Below are 18094 nucleotides of genomic sequence, written 5' to 3'. Positions count from 1 at the left end.
TATTCTACCAAATCAAATCAAATGTATTTATAAAGCCCTTCGTACATCAGCTGATGTCTCAAAGTGCTGTACAGAAACCCAGCCTAAAACCCCAAACAGCAAGCAATAAAGGTGTAGAAGCACGGTAGGAAAAACTCCCTTGAAAGGCCAGAACCTAGGAAGAAACCTAGAGAGAAACAAGGGCTATGAGAGGTGGCCAGTCCTCTTCTGGCTGTGCCGGGTGGAGATTATAACAGAACATGGCCAAGATGTTCAAATACCCAACATCAACGTCCACAGGACCCACCTATATTTATCAAACCCTCTCTTGGTTGTCAGGAAGCTGCTGTGGCTCTTCACTGTATCTCACACTAGGGTCAGATCCTCAGACAGGATGAGATGTTGGTTTGCAGTGTTTTATGGTCTAGAATCAATGGAGTATGTTGACGCATTCTTTGCATCTTGTCTCAGACTCTGAACTTCCTGGTTTCCCAGGTGTTTGGTCACATCTATCAACCCACTCTGGATCTGTCAGTGTACTGGTCTCTTTCCATGGTGGCCTCGTAGTTTAGCAGGACTGAGATGTCTTCAGCTACTCCTCTATGGCTCTGATAGTGTACTGGTCTCTTTCCATGGTGGCCTTGTAGTTTAGCAGGACTGAGATGTCTTCAGCTCTCAGCTCCTACTCTAGGGGCTATGATAGTATCTGGAAGTGATGACATCTCTCTGATCTTCTCCTCAAATCTTCTTCTTAATCATCTGACTCGTTTGTTCCTCTTCTTCCCTCGGTGCAGTTATCCTGGCCTCCTTTTCCTCTTGTAGAAACGGATGAAGCTTCTTAAACTTCTCCTTAATCTGCCTCTCTGTGTGCTGGGCCTGGCTCTTAACGTGCTCAGCTGTTTGATCACAGGTTAGTTTAACTTTATTAAAGACCTCCAGCTTCTCCTGTGAAGTCTTCAGGACAGTCTGGAGTTCCTTCTTATGGTCCTGAGCAGCCTCATCTATCGGACAGCAGTCATGACTCTTATGCTTTTTTGGATGTTTGACAAATCAGACAGACAGGCGCTTTATCCTCCAGACAGAAGAGCTTGAGTTTCTCACCGTGCTGACTGCAGAGTAGACCCTGCTGAAGCTCTCTGACTCCTCTCCTGTACCTCAGACCCTGCTGAAGCTCTCTGACTCCTCTCCTGTACCTCAGACCCTGCTGAAGCTCTCTGACTCCTCTCCTGTACCTCAGACCCTGATGAAGCTCTCTGACTCCTCTCCTGTACCTCAGACTCTGATGAAGCTCTCTGACTCCTCTCCTGTACCCCAGATCCTGATGAAGCTCTCTGACTCCTCTCCTATTACCTCAGACCCCGATGAAGCTCTCTGACTCCTCTCCTGTACCTCAGACCCTGATGAAGCTCTCTGACTCCTCTCCTGTACCCCAGACCCTGATGAAGCTCTCTGACTCCTCTCCTGTACCTCAGACCCTGATGAAGCTCTCTGACTCCTCTCCTGTAAGTTCTCACACAGGTTCTTTAAAACCAGGTTGTAGGGACGATGTTGCATTGAGGACTTTTTCCTGTAGACTGGACATACCCGATAAATCCTTTTGTTTCCAGCTGAGCTTCAGACAGGCTTTACAGAAGCTGTGAATCCTTAAAGTTGTCACAGCACACAGGACCTATGACCTATGGTATGAGGGTTGGACCTATAAGGCGTGAACCTATAAGGGGCAGACCTATAAGGGGCGGTCCTATAAGGGGTGGACCTATTGTATGAGGGTTGGACCTATAAGGCGTGAACCTATTAGGGGTGGACCTATAAGGGGCGGACCTATGGTATGATGGTTGGACCTATAAGGGGTGAACCTATAAGGGGCGGACCTATAAGGGGCGGACCTACAAGGGGTGGACCTATAAGGGGCGGACCTATAAGGGGTGGACCTATAAGGGGCGGACCTATGGTATGAGGGTTGGACCTATAAGGCGTGAACCTATAAGGGGCGGACCTATAAGGGGTGGACCTATAAGGGGCGGACCTATGGTATGAGGGGCGGACCTATAAGGGGCAGACCTATAAGGGGCGGGACCTATGGTATGAGGGTTGGACCTATAAGGCGTGAACCTATAAGGAGCGGACCTATAAGTGGCGGACCTATAAGGGGTGGACCTATGGTATGAGGGTTGGACCTATAAGGCGTGAACCTATAAGGGGCGGACCTATAAGGGGCGGACCTATAAGGGGTGGACCTATGGTATGAGGGATGGACCTATAAGGCGTGAACCTATAAGGGGCGGACCTATAAGGGGTGGACCTATGGTATTGGTATGAGGGTTGGACCTATAAGGCGTGGCTATGGTTTGAGGGTTGGATCTATAAGGGGTGGACCTATGGTTTGAGGGTTGGACCTATAAGGGGTGGACCTATGGTATGAGGGGTGGAGCTATGGTATGAGGGGAGGAGCTATGGTATGAGGGGAGGAGCTATGGTATGAGGGGAGGATCTCTCTGCAAACGTCACAAGCATAGTTCTCTGGAGTTGTGTTATCTAGTCACCCATTTTATAGCCCTGATATGGCATCATGGGACATGATCAATAATATAACCAACGTAAAACAAAATGGTTTCGTGTCACCCTGTATTTTTTTTCACTATCTAGATTGTAAAGGAGTATGAGCGAGCGGTCATTTTCAGACTTGGACGCATCGCGGACAAGAAGCCGAAAGGACCAGGTGAAATATTACCACAGCATACAATCAATACACCTCCCTCAACATGGCCGACAGTACAGTACAGCACATACACAGTGACATGCCTTTGAAACTGTTGATAAAACATCCTTCTCTTCGGTCTCCTCTGTAGGGATCTTCTTTGTACTACCCTGTACTGACACTTTCGTGAAGGTGGACTTGAGGACTGTGTCTTTTGACATTCCACCCCAAGAGGTACTGAACACATCTACCTCAAATACCTCATACCACTGTTGTACATTGAGGACTGTGTCATGTACATCTTCATGTTTTCTGCACCAATGACAGCATATATCAGGGCTCTCCAACCATGTTCCTGGAGAGATACCCTCCTGAAGGTTTAAACTCCAACCCTGTTCCTGGAGAGATACCCTCCTGTAGGTTTAAACTCCAACCCTGTTCCTGAAGAGATACCCTCCTGTAGGTTTTAACTCCAACCATGTTCCTGGAGAGATACCCTCCTGAAGGTTATAACTCCAACCCTGTTCCTGAAGAGATACCCTCCTGAAGGTTATAACTCCAACCCTGTTCCTGAAGAGATACCCTCCTGAAGGTTATAACTCCAACCCTGTTCCTGGAGAGATACCCTCCTGAAGGTTAACTCCAACCCTGTTCCTGGAGCGATACCCTCCTGAAGGTTATAACTCCAACCCTGTTCCTGGAGAGATACCCTCCTGTAGGTTATAACTCCAACCCTGTTCCTGGAGAGATACCCTCCTGAAGGTGATAACTCCAACCCTGTTCCTGGAGAGATACCCTCCTGAAGGTTATAACTCCAACCCTGTTCCTGGAGAGATACCCTCCTGTAGGTTTAAACTCCAACCCTGTTCCTGAAGAGATACCCTCCTGAAGGTTATAACTCCAACCCTGTTCCTGAAGAGATACCCTCCTGAAGGTTATAACTCCAACCCTGTTCCTGGAGAGATACCCTCCTGAAGGTTATAACTCCAACCCTGTTCCTGGAGAGATACCCTCCTGTAGGTTTAAACTCCAACCCTGTTCCTGAAGAGATACCCTCCTGTAGGTTTTAACTCCAACCATGTTCCTGGAGAGATACCCTCCTGAAGGTTATAACTCCAACCCTGTTCCTGAAGAGATACCCTCCTGAAGGTTATAACTCCAACCCTGTTCCTGAAGAGATACCCTCCTGAAGGTTATAACTCCAACCGTGTTCCTGGAGAGATACCCTCCTGAAGGTTAACTCCAACCCTGGTCCTGGAGCGATACCCTCCTGAAGGTTATACCTCCAACCCTGTTCCTGGAGAGATACCCTCCTGTAGGTTATAACTCCAACCCTGTTCCTGGAGAGATACCCTCCTGAAGGTGATAACTCCAGCCCTGTTCCTGGAGAGATACCCTCCTGTAGGTTATAACTCCAACCCTGTTCCTGGAGAGATACCCTCCTGTAGGTTTACACTCCAACCCTGTTCCTGGAGAGATACCCTCCTGTAGGTTTACACTCCAACCCTGTTCCTGGAGAGATACCCTCCTGTAGGTTTACACTCCAACCCTGTTCCTGGAGAGATACCCTCCTGTAGGTTATAACTCCAACCCTGTTCCTGGAGAGAAACCCTCCTGTAGGTTATAACTCCAACCCTGTTCCTGGAGAGACACCCTCCTGTAGGTTTACACTCCAACCCTGTTCCTGGAGAGATACCCTCCTGTAGGTTTACACTCCAACCCTGTTCCTGGAGAGATACCCTCCTGTAGGTTATAACTCCAACCCTGTTCCTGGAGAGAAACCCTCCTGTAGGTTATAACTCCAACCCTGTTCCTGGAGAGACACCCTCCTGTAGGTTTTAACTCCAACCATGTTCCTGGAGAGACACCCTCCTGTAGGTTTATACTCCAACCCTGAACAGGAGGGTGTCTCTCCAGGAACATGGTTGGAGAGCCCTGGATCCTAATCAGTTCACTTTGACTGTCCAGGTATTGGTATTGGTAGATTAAGGTTGTAAAGTGCACAAGCAATACATACCAATATCCTTCCAAGACCACATCCCTTTTTCAGAATGCAATTTATTCAGTATAAACTCACTCCTTGCCCACTTCTCTTCTGTCCAGATCCTGACCAAAGACTCAGTGACGGCGTCTGTTGACGGGGTGGTGTATTTCCGTGTGTCCTGCCCCATCTCTGCTGTAGCTAACGTGTCCAACGCCCACTCCTCCACCCGTCTCCTCGCCCAGACCACCCTGAGGAATGTCCTGGGAACCAAGAACCTGGCTGAGCTGCTGTCTGACCGCGAGGGAATCTCACACAGCATGTCGGTACGGAACACAGAGCTGTAGAACCTAGAACTGTAGAACCGAGTGTCACGATCGTCGTTATGAGCGGACCAAGGCGCAGCGTGATTGAAGTTCCACATCTTTATTACGGTGAAACTTTAAACAAAAACAATAAACCAATAACGAACTGTGAAAGTAGTGATGCACAAACACAAAACAATATCCCACAAACACAGGTGGGAAAAATAGCTACCTAAATATGATCCCCAATTAGAGGCAACGATTACCAGCTGCCTCTAATTGGGAACCATACAAAACACCAACATACAAATATTGAACTAGAACACCCCCCTAGTCACGCCCTGACCTACTACACTATAGAGAACCAAGGGCTCTCTATGGTCAGGGAGTGACACCGAGAACCAAGAACTGCAGAACTGTATAACTTTAGAACAACCAGGACAGCATCTCCCACAGCATGCAGGTGGCAGACATTCTGGGAGTAATACAGGCACAGTGATTGAGTGATTGGTTGGTTTGGTTAATTCATATTAGACAAAACTGAAAACGCTTTGTGATGGGAATGCACAATCAAGACAAGTACGTTTACGATGTGCAATGAAACAAACCTCAGGATGTAATTCAAAACCATAGACGTGGCATCATGCTTTCTACTATCCAGTTACCTACTGTGGATGAATAGATCCTAATCTCACATCAAACTCAACTGGTTATGGTATCCAGTTACCTACTGCGGATGAATAGATCCTAATCTCACATCAAACTCAACTGGTTATGGTATCCAGCTACCTACTGTGGATGAATAGATCCTAATCTCACATCAAACTCAACTGGTTATGGTATCCAGTTATCTACTGTGGATGAATAGATCCTAATCTCACATCAAACTCAACTGGTTACGGTATCCAGCTACCTACTGTGGATGATCCTGTTAGGGCCAGATCGCAATTTACTGGGGGGTCCAAAATAGGGGCGGTTTGAGTGGTTTGTTATTGGGCACAGGGGAGGGTTGACTGGTTTGTTATTGGGCACAGGGGAGAGTTGAGTGGTTTGTTATTGGGCACAGGGGAGGGTTGAGTGGTTTGTTATTGGGCACAGGGGAGGATTGAGCGGTTTGTTATTGGGCACAAGGTAGGGGGTTGAGTGGTTTGTTATTGGGCACAGGGGAGGGTTGAGTGGTTTGTTATTGGGCACAGGGAGGGTTGAGTGGTTTGTTATTGGGCACAAGGGGGGGTTGAGTGGTTTGTTATTGGGCACAGGGAGGGTTGAGTGGTTTGTTATTGGGCACAGGGGAGGGTTGAGTGGTTTGTTATTGGGCACAGGGGAGGGTTGAGTGGTTTGTTATTGGGCACAAGGGAGGGGGTTGAGTGGTTTGTTATTGGGCACAGGGGAGGGTTGAGTGGTTTGTTATTGGGCACGGGAGGGTGTGAGTGGTTTGTTATTGGGCACAGGGGAGGGTTGAGTGGTTTGTTATTGGGCACAGGGAAGGGATGAGTGGTTTGTTATTGGGCACAGGGGAGGTTTGAGTGGTTTGTTATTGGGCAAAGGGGAGGGTTGAGTGGTTTGTTATTGGGCACAGGGGAGGTTTGAGCAGTTTGTTATTGGGCAAAGGGGAGGGTTGAGTGGTTTGTTATTGGGCAAAGGGGGGGTTTGAGTGGTTTGTTATTGGGCAAAGGGGGGGGTTTGAGTGGTTTGTTATTGGGCACAAGGGAGGGGGTTGAGTGGTTTGTTATTGGGCACAGGGGAGGGTTGAGTGGTTTGTTATTGGGCACAAGGGAGGGTTGAGTGGTTTGTTACTGGGCACAGGGGAGGGTTGAGTGGTTTGTTACTGGGCACAGGGGAGGGTTGAGTGGTTTGTTATTGGGCACAGGGGAGGGTTGAGTGGTTTGTTATTGGGCACAGGGGAGGGTTGAGTGGTTTGTTATTGGGCACAGGGGGGGTTGAGTGGTTTGTTATTGGGCACAAGGGAGGGTTGAGTGGTTTGTTATTGGGCACGGGAGGGTTGAGTGGTTTGTTATTGGGCACAAGGGAGGGTTGAGTGGTTTGTTATTGGGCACAAGGGAGGGTTGAGTGGTTTGTTATTGGGCACAGGGAGGGTTGAGTGGTTTGTTATTGGGCACAAGGGAGGGTTGTGTGGTTTGTTATTGGGCACAGGTGAGGGTTGAGTGGTTTGTTATTGGGCAAAGGGAGGGTTGAGTGGTTTGTTATTGGGCAAAGGGAGGGTTGAGTGGTTTGTTATTGGTCAAAGGGAGGGTTGAGTGGTTTGTTATTGGGCACAGGGGAGGGTTGAGTGGTTTGTTATTGGGCAAAGGGGAAGGGTTGAGTGGTTTGTTATTGGGCAAAGGGGAGGGTTGAGTGGTTTGTTATTGGTCAAAGGGGAGGGTTGAGTGGTTTGTTATTGGGCACAGGAGAGGGTTGAGTGGTTTGTTATTGGGCAAAGGGGAAGGTTGAGTGGTTTTGTTATTGGGCACAGGGGAGGGTTGAGTGCGTTTGTTATTGGGCACAGGGGAGGGATGAGTGGTTTGTTATTGGGCACAGGGAGGGTTTGAGTGGTTTGTTATTGGGCACAGGACAGGGTTGAGTGCGTTTGTTATTGGGCACAGGGGAGGGATGAGTGGTTTGTTATTGGGCACAGGAGAGGGTTGAGTGCGTTTGTTATTGGGCACAGGGGAGGGATGAGTGGTTTTGTTATTGGGCACAGGAGAGGCTTGAGTGCGTTTGTTATTGGGCACAGGGGAGGTTTGAGTGGTTTGTTATTGGGCACAAATCAAATCAAATCAAATCAAATCAAATTTTATTTGTCACATACACATAGTTAGCAGATGTTAATGCGAGTGTAGCGAAATGCTTGTGCTTCTAGTTCCGACAATGCAGTAATAACGAGCAAGTAATCTAACTAACAATTCCAAAAAAAACTACTGTCATACACAGTGTAAGGGGATAAAGAATATGTACATAAGGATATATGAATGAGTGATGGTACAGAGCAGCATAGGCAAGATACAGTAGATGATATCGAGTACAGTATATACATATGAGATAAGTATGTAAACCAAGTGGCATAGTTAAAGTGGCTAGTGATACATGTATTACATAAGGATGCAGTCGATGATATAGAGTACAGTATCAACGTATGCATATGAGATGAACAATGTACGGTAAGTAACATTATATAAGGTAGCATTGTTTAAAGTGGCTAGTGATATATTTACATCATTTCCCATCAATTCCCATGATTAAAGTGGCTGCAGTAGAGTCAGTGTCATTGACAGTGTGTTGGCAGTAGCCACTCAATGTTAGTGGTGGCTGTTTAACAGTCTGATGGCCTTGAGATAGAAGCTGTTTTTCAGTCTCTCGGTCCCAGCTTTGATGCACCTGTACTGACCTCGCCTTCTGGATGGCAGCGGGGTGAACAGGCAGTGGCTCGGGTGGTTGATGTCCTTGATGATCTTTATGGCCTTCCTGTAGCATCGGGTGGTGTAGGTGTCCTGGAGGGCAGGTAGTTTGCCCCCGGTGATGCGTTGTGCAGACCTCACTACCCTCTGGAGAGCCTTACGGTTGAGGGCGGTGCAGTTGCCATACCAGGCGGTGATACAGCCCGCCAGGATGCTCTCGATTGTGCATCTGTAGAAGTTTGTGAGTGCTTTTGGTGACAAGCCGAATTTCTTCAGCCTCCTGAGGTTGAAGAGGCGCTGCTGCGCCTTCCTCACGATGCTGTCTGTGTGAGTGGACCAATTCAGTTTGCCTGTGATGTGTATGCCGAGGAACTTAAAACTTGCTACCCTCTCCACTACTGTTCCATCGATGTGGATGGGGGTGTTCCCTCTGCTGTTTCCTGAAGTCCACAATCATCTCCTTAGTTTTGTTGACGTTGAGTGTGAGGTTATTTTCCTGACACCACACTCCGAGGGCCCTCACCTCCTCCCTGTAGGCCGTCTCGTCGTTGTTGGTAATCAAGCCTACCACTGTTGTGTCGTCCGCAAACTTGATGATTGAGTTGGAGGCGTGCATGGCCACGCAGTCGTGGGTGAACAGGGAGTACAGGAGAGGGCTCAGAACACACCCTTGTGGGGCCCCAGTGTTGAGGATCAGCGGGGAGGAGATGTTGTTGCCTACCCTCACCACCTGGGGCGGCCCGTCAGGAAGTCCAGTACCCAGTTGCACAGGGCGGGGTCGAGACCCAGGGTCTCGAGCTTGATGACGAGCTTGGAGGGTACTATGGTGTTGAATGCCGAGCTGTAGTCGATGAACAGCATTCTCACATAGGTATTCCTCTTGTCCAGATGGGTTAGGGCAGTGTGCAGTGTGGTTGAGATTGCATCGTCTGTGGACCTATTTGGGCGGTAAGCAAATTGGAGTGGGTCAAGGGTGTCAGGTAGGGTGGAGGTGATATGGTCCTTGACTAGTCTCTCAAAGCACTTCATGATGACGGATGTGAGTGCTACGGGGCGGTAGTCGTTTAGCTCAGTTACCTTAGCTTTCTTGGGAACAGGAACAATGGTGGCCCTCTTGAAGCATGTGGGAACAGCAGACTGGTATAGGGATTGATTGAATATGTCCGTAAACACACCGGCCAGCTGGTCTGCGCATGCTCTGAGGGCGCGGCTGGGGATGCCGTCTGGGCCTGCAGCCTTGCGAGGGTTAACACGTTTAAATGTCTTACTCACTTCGGCTGCAGTGAAGGAGAGACCGCATGTTTCCGTTGCAGGCCGTGTCAGTGGCACTGTATTGTCCTCAAAGCGGGCAAAAAAGTTATTTAGTCTGCCTGGGAGCAAGACATCCTGGTCCGTGACTGGGCTGGGTTTCTTCCTGTAGTCCGTGATTGACTGTAGACCCTGCCACATACCTCTTGTGTCTGAGCCGTTGAATTGAGATTCTACTTTGTCTCTGTACTGGCGCTTAGCTTGTTTGATAGCCTTGCGGAGGGAATAGCTGCACTGTTTGTATTCAGTCATGTTACCAGACACCTTGCCCTGATTAAAAGCAGTGGTTCGTGCCTTCAGTTTCACACGAATGCTGCCATCAATCCACGGTTTCTGGTTAGGGAATGTTTTAATCGTTGCTATGGGAACGACATCTTCAACGCACGTTCTAATGAACTCGCACACCGTATCAGCGTATTCGTCAATGTTGTTGTCTGACGCAATATGAAACATCTCCCAGTCCACGTGATGGAAGCAGTCTTGGAGTGTGGAGTCAGCTTGGTCGGACCAGCGTTGGACAGACCTCAGCGTGGGAGCTTCTTGTTTTAGTTTCTGTCTGTAGGCAGGGATCAACAAAATGGAGTCGTGGTCAGCTTTTCCGAAAGGGGGCGGGGCAGGGCCTTATATGCGTCGCGGAAGTTAGAGTAACAATGATCCAGGGTCTTTCCACCCCTGGTTGCGCAATCGATATGCTGATAAAATTTAGGGAGTCTTGTTTTCAGATTAGCCTTGTTAAAATCCCCAGCTACAATGAATGCAGCCTCCGGATAAATCGTTTCCAGTTTGCAGAGAGTTAAATAAAGTTCGTTCAGAGCCATCGATGTGTCTGCTTGGGGGATATATACGGCTGTGATTATAATCGAAGAGAATTCTCTTGGTAGATAATGCGGTCTACATTTGATTGTGAGGAATTCTAAATCAGGTGAACAGAAGGATTTGAGTTCCTGTATGTTTCTTTCATCACACCATGTCACGTTGGCCATAAGGCATACGCCCCCGCCCGTCTTCTTACCAGAAAGATGTTTGTTTCTGTCGGCGCGATGCGTGGAGAAACCCGCTGGCTGCACCGCTGGATTGCGTCTCTCCAGTGAGCCATGTTTCCGTGAAGCAAAGAACGTTACAGTCTCTGATGTCCCTCTGGAATGCTACCCTTGCTCGGATTTCATCAACCTTGTTGTCAAGAGACTGGACATTGGCAAGAAGAATGCTAGGGAGTGGTGCACGATGTGCCCGTCTCCGGAGTCTGACCAGAAGACCGCTTCGTTTCCCTCTTTTTCTGAGTCGTTTTTTTTTTTTTGGTCGCTGCATGTGATCCACTCGGTTACACTGGTTGTAAGGCAGAACACAGGATCTGCATCGCGAAAAACATATTCTTGGTCGTACTGATGGTGAGTTGACGCTGATCTTATATTCAGTAGTTCTTCTCGGCTGTATGTAAAGAAACCTAAGATGACCTGGGGTACTAGTGTAAGAAATAACACGTAAAAAAACAAAAAACTGCATAGTTTCCTAGGAACGCGAAGCGAGGCGGCCATCTCTGTCGGCGCCGGAAGTGTAACCAGGCACAGGAGAGGGTTGAGTGCGTTTGTTATTGGGCACAGGGGAGGGATGAGTGGTTTGTTATTGGGCAAAGAGGAGGGTTGAGTGGTTTGTTATTGGTCAAAGGGGAGGGTTGAGTGGTTTGTTATTGGGCACAGGGGAGGGTTGAGTGGTTTGTTATTGGGCAAAGGGGAAGGTTGAGTGGTTTATTATTGGGCACAGGGGAGGGTTGAGAAGTTTGTTATTGGGCACAGGGGAGCGATGAGTGGTTTGTTATTGGGCACAGGGGAGGTTTGAGTGGTTTGTTATTGGGCACAGGAGAGGGTTGAGTGCGTTTGTTATTGGGCACAGGGGAGGGATGAGTGGTTTTGTTATTGGGCACAGGAGAGGGTTGAGTGCGTTTGTTATTGGGCACAGGAGAGGGTTGAGTGCGTTTGTTATTGGGCACAGGGGAGGGATGAGTGGTTTTGTTATTGGGCACAGGAGAGGGTTGAGTGGGTTTGTTATTGGGCACAGGACAGGATTGAGTGCGTTTGTTATTGGGCACAGGGGAGGGTTGAGTGGTTTGTTATTGGGCACAGGAGAGGCTTGAGTGCGTTTGTTATTGGGCACAGGAGAGGCTTGAGTGCGTTTGTTATTGGGCACAGGAGAGGGTTGAGTGCGTTTGTTATTGGGCACAGGGGAGGGATGAGTGGTTTGTTATTGGGCACAGGGGAGGGTTGAGTGGTTTGTTATTGGGCACAGGGGAGGGTTGAGTGGTTTGTTATTGGGCACAGGGGAGGGTTGAGCAGTTTGTTATTGGGAACAGAGGAGGGTTGAATGGTTTGTTATTGGGCACAGGGTAGGGTTGAGTGGTTTGTTATCGGGAAAAGGGGAGGGTTGAGGGTTTGTTATTGGTTTGTTATTGGGCACAGGGGAGGGTTGAGTGGTTTGTTATTGGGCAAGGGGAGGGGGTTTGAGTGGTTTGTTATTGGGCACAAGGGAGGGGGTTGAATGGTTTGTTATTGGGCACAGGGGAGGGTTGAGTGGTTTGTTATTGGGCACAACGGAGGGTTGAGTGGTTTGTTATTGGGCACGGGAGGGTTGAGTGGTTTGTTATTGGGCACGGGAGGGTTGAGTGGTTTGTTATTGGGCACGGGAGGGGGTTGAGTGGTTTGTTATTGGGCACAGGGCAGGGTTGAGGTGTTTGTTATTGGGCACAGGGGAGGGTTGAGTGGTTTGTTATTGGGCACAGGGGGATTGAGTGGTTTGTTATTGGCACAAGGGAGGGTTGAGTGGTTTGTTATTGGGCACAGGGGAGGGTTGAGTGGTTTGTTATTGGGCACAGGTGAGGGTTGATTGGTTTGTTATTGGGCACAAGGGAGGGTTGAGTGGTTTGTTATTGGGCACGGGAGGGTTGACTGGTATGTTATTGGGCACAAGGGAGGGTTAAGTGGTTTGTTATTGGGCACAGGGGAGGGTTGAGTAGTTTGTTATTGGGCACAGGGGAGGGTTGAGTGGTTTGTTATTGGGCACAGGGGAGGGTTGAGTGGTTTGTTATTGGGCAAAGGGGAAGGTTGAGTGGTTTGTTATTGGGCACAGGGGAGGGTTGAGTGGTTTGTTATTGGGCACAGGGGAGGGTTGAGTGGTTTGTTATTGGGCAAAGGGGAAGGTTGAGTGGTTTGTTATTGGGCACAGGGGAGGGTTGAGCAGTTTGTTATTGGGCACAGGGGAGGGTTGAGTGGTTTGTTATTGGGCACAGGGGAGGGTTGAGTGGTTTGTTATTGGGCACAGGGGAGGGTTGAGTGGTTTGTTATTGGGCACAGGAGAGGTTTGAGTGGTTTGTTATTGGGCACAGGAGAGGGTTGAGTGGTTTGTTATTGGGCACAGGGGAGGGTTGAGTGGTTTGTTATTGGGCACAGGGGGTTGAGGGTTGGGCAGTGGTTTGTTATTGGGCAAAGGGGAAGGTTGAGTGGTTTGTTATTGGGCACAGGGGAAGGTTGAGTGGTTTGTTATTGGGCACAGGGGAGGGTTTTGTTATTGGGCAGTGGTTTGTTATTGGGCAAAGGGGAAGTTTGAGTTGTTTGTTATTGGGCAGAGGGGGTTGAGTGGTTTGTTATTGGGCAGAGGGGGGGTTGAGTGGTTTGTTATTGGGCACAGAGGAGAGTTGAGTGCGTTTTCTTCCCCGGTTAACATTCACTCTTCTACAGGTTTTACTATATAATGTCTTCCATCCTAGTCACATTTCCTCATCTGCTTGCTCCTCCTCTAAATCAAGGTTCTTCGCTTATGACCTCAGTCTAACGGTCTATCCTGCCCTCTATCCACCATTCATAGTGACAATATAGTCCACCAGTCTATCCTGCCCTCTATCCACCATTCATAGTGACAATATAGTAATCCAGTCTAACGGTCTATCCTGCCCGCTATCCACCATTCATAGTGACAATATAGTCCACCAGTCTAACGGTCTATCCTACCCTCTATCCACCATTCATAGTGACAATATAGTCTAACGGTCTATCCTGCCCTCTATCCACCATTCATAGTGACAATATAGTCCACCAGGCTAACGGTCTATCCTACCCTCTATCCACCATTCATAGTGACAATATAGTCTAACGGTCTATCCTGCCCTCTATCCACCATTCATAGTGACAATATAGTCTAACGGTCTATCCTGCCCTCTATCCACCATTCATAGTGACAATATAGTCTAACGGTCTATCCTGCCCTCTATCCACCATTCATAGTGACAATATAGTCTAACGGTCTATCCTGCCCGCTATCCACCATTCATAGTGACAATAGTGGTAGGTGAATAGTTTGTCCAGATCTGCAATAGACTAACAATAAATACCACATATAAAAACACTCGAAGCTGCATCCATTTTCAATATGAACCCAGAGGAACAGTGAAGACATGAAACACACAGGTCAGAAAGCTCCCCTATTGGTCGTGTTTAGGGACAATACAAATATCCTACCAGGACTATGGTAGCCTACAACACCACAATATAATTATCCTACCTGGACTATAGTAGCCTACAACACCACAATATAATTATCCTACCTGGACTATAGTAGCCTACAACACCACAATATAATTATCCTACCTGGACTATAGTAGCCTACAACACCACAATATAATTATCCTACCTGGACTATAGTAGCCTACAACACCACAATACAATTATTCTACCAGGACTATAGTAGCCTACAACACCACAATACAATTATCCTACCAGGAACTATAGTAGCCTACAACACCACAATACAATTATCCTACCTGGACTATAGTAGCCTACAACACCACAATATAATTATCCTACCAGGACTATAGTAGCCTACAACACCACAATATAATTATCCTACCTGGACTATAGTAGCCTACAACACCACAATACAATTATCCTACCTGGACTATAGTAGCCTACAACACCACAATACAATTATCCTACCAGGAACTATAGTAGCCTACAACACCACAATACAATTATCCTACCAACCAGGACTATAGTAGCCTACAACACCACAATATAATTAATAACTATTATTGTTTTCAAGTGAGACCAAAATTATACTCTAGGCTGCAGTGAAAATGGCATTTGAATAATTTGATTTTGAATCCGAGGGTGGATCTACTCTCAACCGTTTATAAGGTCTAGGAAGGCACATTAAACGGGCAAGTCTGTCTGTATTTTTACTCGTGATACTGACTTTTAAGAATGGCTGCTGTTTTGTACGATCCCGTAACCAACTGTGCTATTACGTATGTTTTTTTTGCGTTATTTGTATATAATGTATAATGTATATAAGTTATTTTAAGCTAGAGCTTCCCCGGTGAACTGTAAGAGCTATTATTGTGAAGTGGGAAAGTCAAGGAGCAACAACGGCTCAGCTGCGAAGTGGTAGGCCACACGATCTCACATATCGTTAGTGCCGAGTGCTGAAGCACCTAAAAAAACATCTGTCCCTGAGTTCAAAACTGCCTCTGGAAGCGACGTCAGCACAATAATTGAGTTTCATGAAATGGGTTTCCGTGGCCGAGCAGCCGCACACAAGCCTAAGATCGCCACACGCAATGCCAAGAATCGTCTGGAGCGTAAAGATCGCCGCCATTGGATTCTGGAGCAGTGGAAACGCTCTGGAGTGATAAATCACGCTTCACCATCTGGCAGTCCAATGGAGGAATCTGGGTTTGTCAGATGCTAGGAATGCACCTGCCCGAATGCATATTGCCAACTTTAAAGTTTGGTGGAGGAACAATAATGGTCTGGGGCTGTTTTTCATGGTTCGGGCCCCTTAGATCCAGTGAAGGGAAATCTTAATGCAACAGCATACAATAACATTCTAGACGATTCTGTGCTTCCAACTTTGTGGCAACAGTTTGGGGAATAACTTCTCCTGTTTCAGTATGACATTGCCCCCATGCACAAAGCGAGGTCCATACAGAAATGGTTTGTCGAGATTGGTGTGGAAGAACTTGACTGCACAGAGCCCTGACCTCAACCCCATCTAACACCTTTTGGATGAATTGTAACGCAAACTGCGAGCCAGGCCTAATCGTCCAACATCAGTGTTCCCGACCTCACTAATGCTCTTGTGACTGAATGGAAGCAAGTCCCTTGCAGCAATGTTCCAACATCTAGTGGAAAGCCTTCCCAGAAGAGTGGAGGCTGTTATGGCAGCAATGTTCCAACATCTAGTGGAAAGCCTTCCCAGAAGAGCGGAGGCTGTTATAGCTGCAAAGGGGGGACCAACTCCATATTAATGCCCATGGTTTTGGAATGAGATGTTCACCGAGCAGGAGTTCACATACTTTTGGTAATGTAGTGTATTTTATATAATTATAAATATCAACATGTTTTATTCCCCCCCTAGCTGATAACTGTCTGCATCTGGCTCTGATCATGAAGTAATGAAACAGGCAGGGAGAATGAGCTCATCTGTGGTTGTCGGCAAACCCTCAACCTTCTGGCCGTAGCCCTGCGTGGCATCACCTGTGCCACAAAGCATATCCTTGTTTAAAGGCCACAGGATTGCTCCAGTTATTGTTATTTGTGGCCTTCAACATTATTTTGAGTTATTTCTATGAGGAGGAGGGTGTTCAATTTATGTGACAGTACAAGGGGAGGGTCAAGTGAAAATATTTTTATAGTTGGGGAAGGGGGGGGTGGTGCATTTATTTTAAATACACCCTGACCAGTACATTTCGATCTGTCCCTTACCTGTTGTGGATGAATAGAGCCTAATCCCACATCGAACTCACCTGTTCTGGACAAATACACTAGTAGGTGTAGCTATTTCATTAGCTGTATAATAGCTCTGGCCTGGCTAATGTTTCTCTGTTTGCTGACCCCCCCCCCTCCATAGGAGTCTCTGGACGAGGCCACTGACCCGTGGGGTATCAAGGTGGAGCGTGTGGAGATTAAAGACGTGAAGCTGCCCCACCAGCTGCAGAGAGCCATGGCTGCAGAGGCAGAAGCTAGCCGTGAGGCCAGGGCGAAGGTGAGGAGACCCTGTAGAGGACAGTCAACTGAAATGTGAAATAAATACACTCATTTAATGGTAAACGTTTTCAACCATCTTGTCCCTCTTCTCTAGGTGATAGCAGCGGAGGGAGAGATGAATGTTTCTCCATACTGATAATCTATCTCCTCCTCCCTCTTCTCTAGGTGATAGCAGCGGAGGGGGAGATGAATGTTTCTCCATACTGATAATCTATCTCCTCCTCCCTCTTCTCTAGGTGATAGCAGCGGAGGGGGAGATGAATGTTTCTCCATACTGACAATCTATCTCCTCCTCCCTCTCTCTAGGTGATAGCAGCGGAGGGGGAGATGAATGTTTCTCCATACTGACAATCTATCTCCTCCTCCCTCTCTCTAGGTGATAGCAGCGGAGGGGGAGATTAATGTTTCTCCATACTGACAATCTATCTCCTCCTCCATCTTCTCTAGGTGATAGCAGCGGAGGGGGAGATGAATGTTTCTCCATACTGATAATCTATCTGTATGTTTCCGTACCTCCCCCCCACCTCTCTCTAGGTGATAACGGCAGAGGGGGAGATGAACGCCTCTCGGGCCCTGAAGGAGGCGTCTCTAGTCATCGCTGAGTCTCCATCAGGCCTCCAGCTGAGATACCTCCAGACCCTCACCACCATCATCTTCCCTCTGCCCATAGAGATGGTCAGCCACTTCATGCAGAGGAAATGAGGGGTCACAGAGAGGCAGTGTTGCATCTTCCCTACCCTTTTGCCCTCCTTCACAGATCTGATAGGACTGGATAGGTGAAAGTAACATGGCAGAAATGGCTGTTATTCACACCTATCCAGTAAGTGAAATGGCTGTTATTTACACCTATCCAGGAAGTGAAATGGCTGTTATTTACACCTATCCAGGAAGTGAAATGGCTGTTATTTACACCTATCCAGGAAGTGAAATGGCTGTTATTTACACCTATCCAGGAAGTGAAATGGCTGTTATTCACACCTATCCAGGAAGTGAAATGGCTGTTATTCACACATATCCAGGAAGTGAACTGGCTGTTATTCACACCTATCCAGGAAGTGAAATGGCTGTTATTCACACCTATCCAGGAAGTGAAATGGCTGTTATTCACACCTATCCAAGAAGTGAAATGGCTGTTATTCACACCTATCCAAGAAGTGAAATGGCTGTTATTCACACCTATCCAGGAAGTGAAATGGCTGTTATTCACACCTATCCAGGAAGTGAAATGGCTGTTATTCACACCTATCCAGGAAGTGAAATGGCTGTTATTCACACCTATCCAGGAAGTGAAATGGCTGTTATTCACACCTACCCAGGAAGTGAAATGGCTGGTATTCACACCTATCCAGGAAGTCTAATGGCAAAAGCATTATGTGGTAGAGCCATCCGCACGGTCT

The 18094-nt window shown here is 47.7% G+C and overlaps 1 protein-coding gene across 1 annotated transcript in view; it reads left to right on the top strand.

The window, feature by feature from the left end:
- LOC112264236 (stomatin-like) overlaps positions 1-17597 on the top strand; it is a 21610-nt gene extending 4013 nt beyond the window's left edge. Inside the window, exons 3-7 of the mRNA XM_042294984.1 lie at positions 2626-2698; positions 2829-2911; positions 4781-4984; positions 16561-16695; positions 17232-17597. Of these exons, the coding sequence (XP_042150918.1) occupies positions 2626-2698; positions 2829-2911; positions 4781-4984; positions 16561-16695; positions 17232-17399 (663 nt within the window). The 3' untranslated portion in view covers positions 17400-17597. The remainder of the gene's footprint in view (positions 1-2625; positions 2699-2828; positions 2912-4780; positions 4985-16560; positions 16696-17231) is intronic.
- Positions 17598-18094: the final 497 nt, after the last annotated feature.

Source organism: Oncorhynchus tshawytscha, linkage group LG13 (assembly GCF_018296145.1).
Source record: "Oncorhynchus tshawytscha isolate Ot180627B linkage group LG13, Otsh_v2.0, whole genome shotgun sequence".
Classification (NCBI taxonomy): domain Eukaryota; kingdom Metazoa; phylum Chordata; class Actinopteri; order Salmoniformes; family Salmonidae; genus Oncorhynchus; species Oncorhynchus tshawytscha.
The sequence above is the reverse complement of the archived record's forward strand: the minus strand, read 5'-3'. Positions and strand labels throughout refer to the sequence as shown.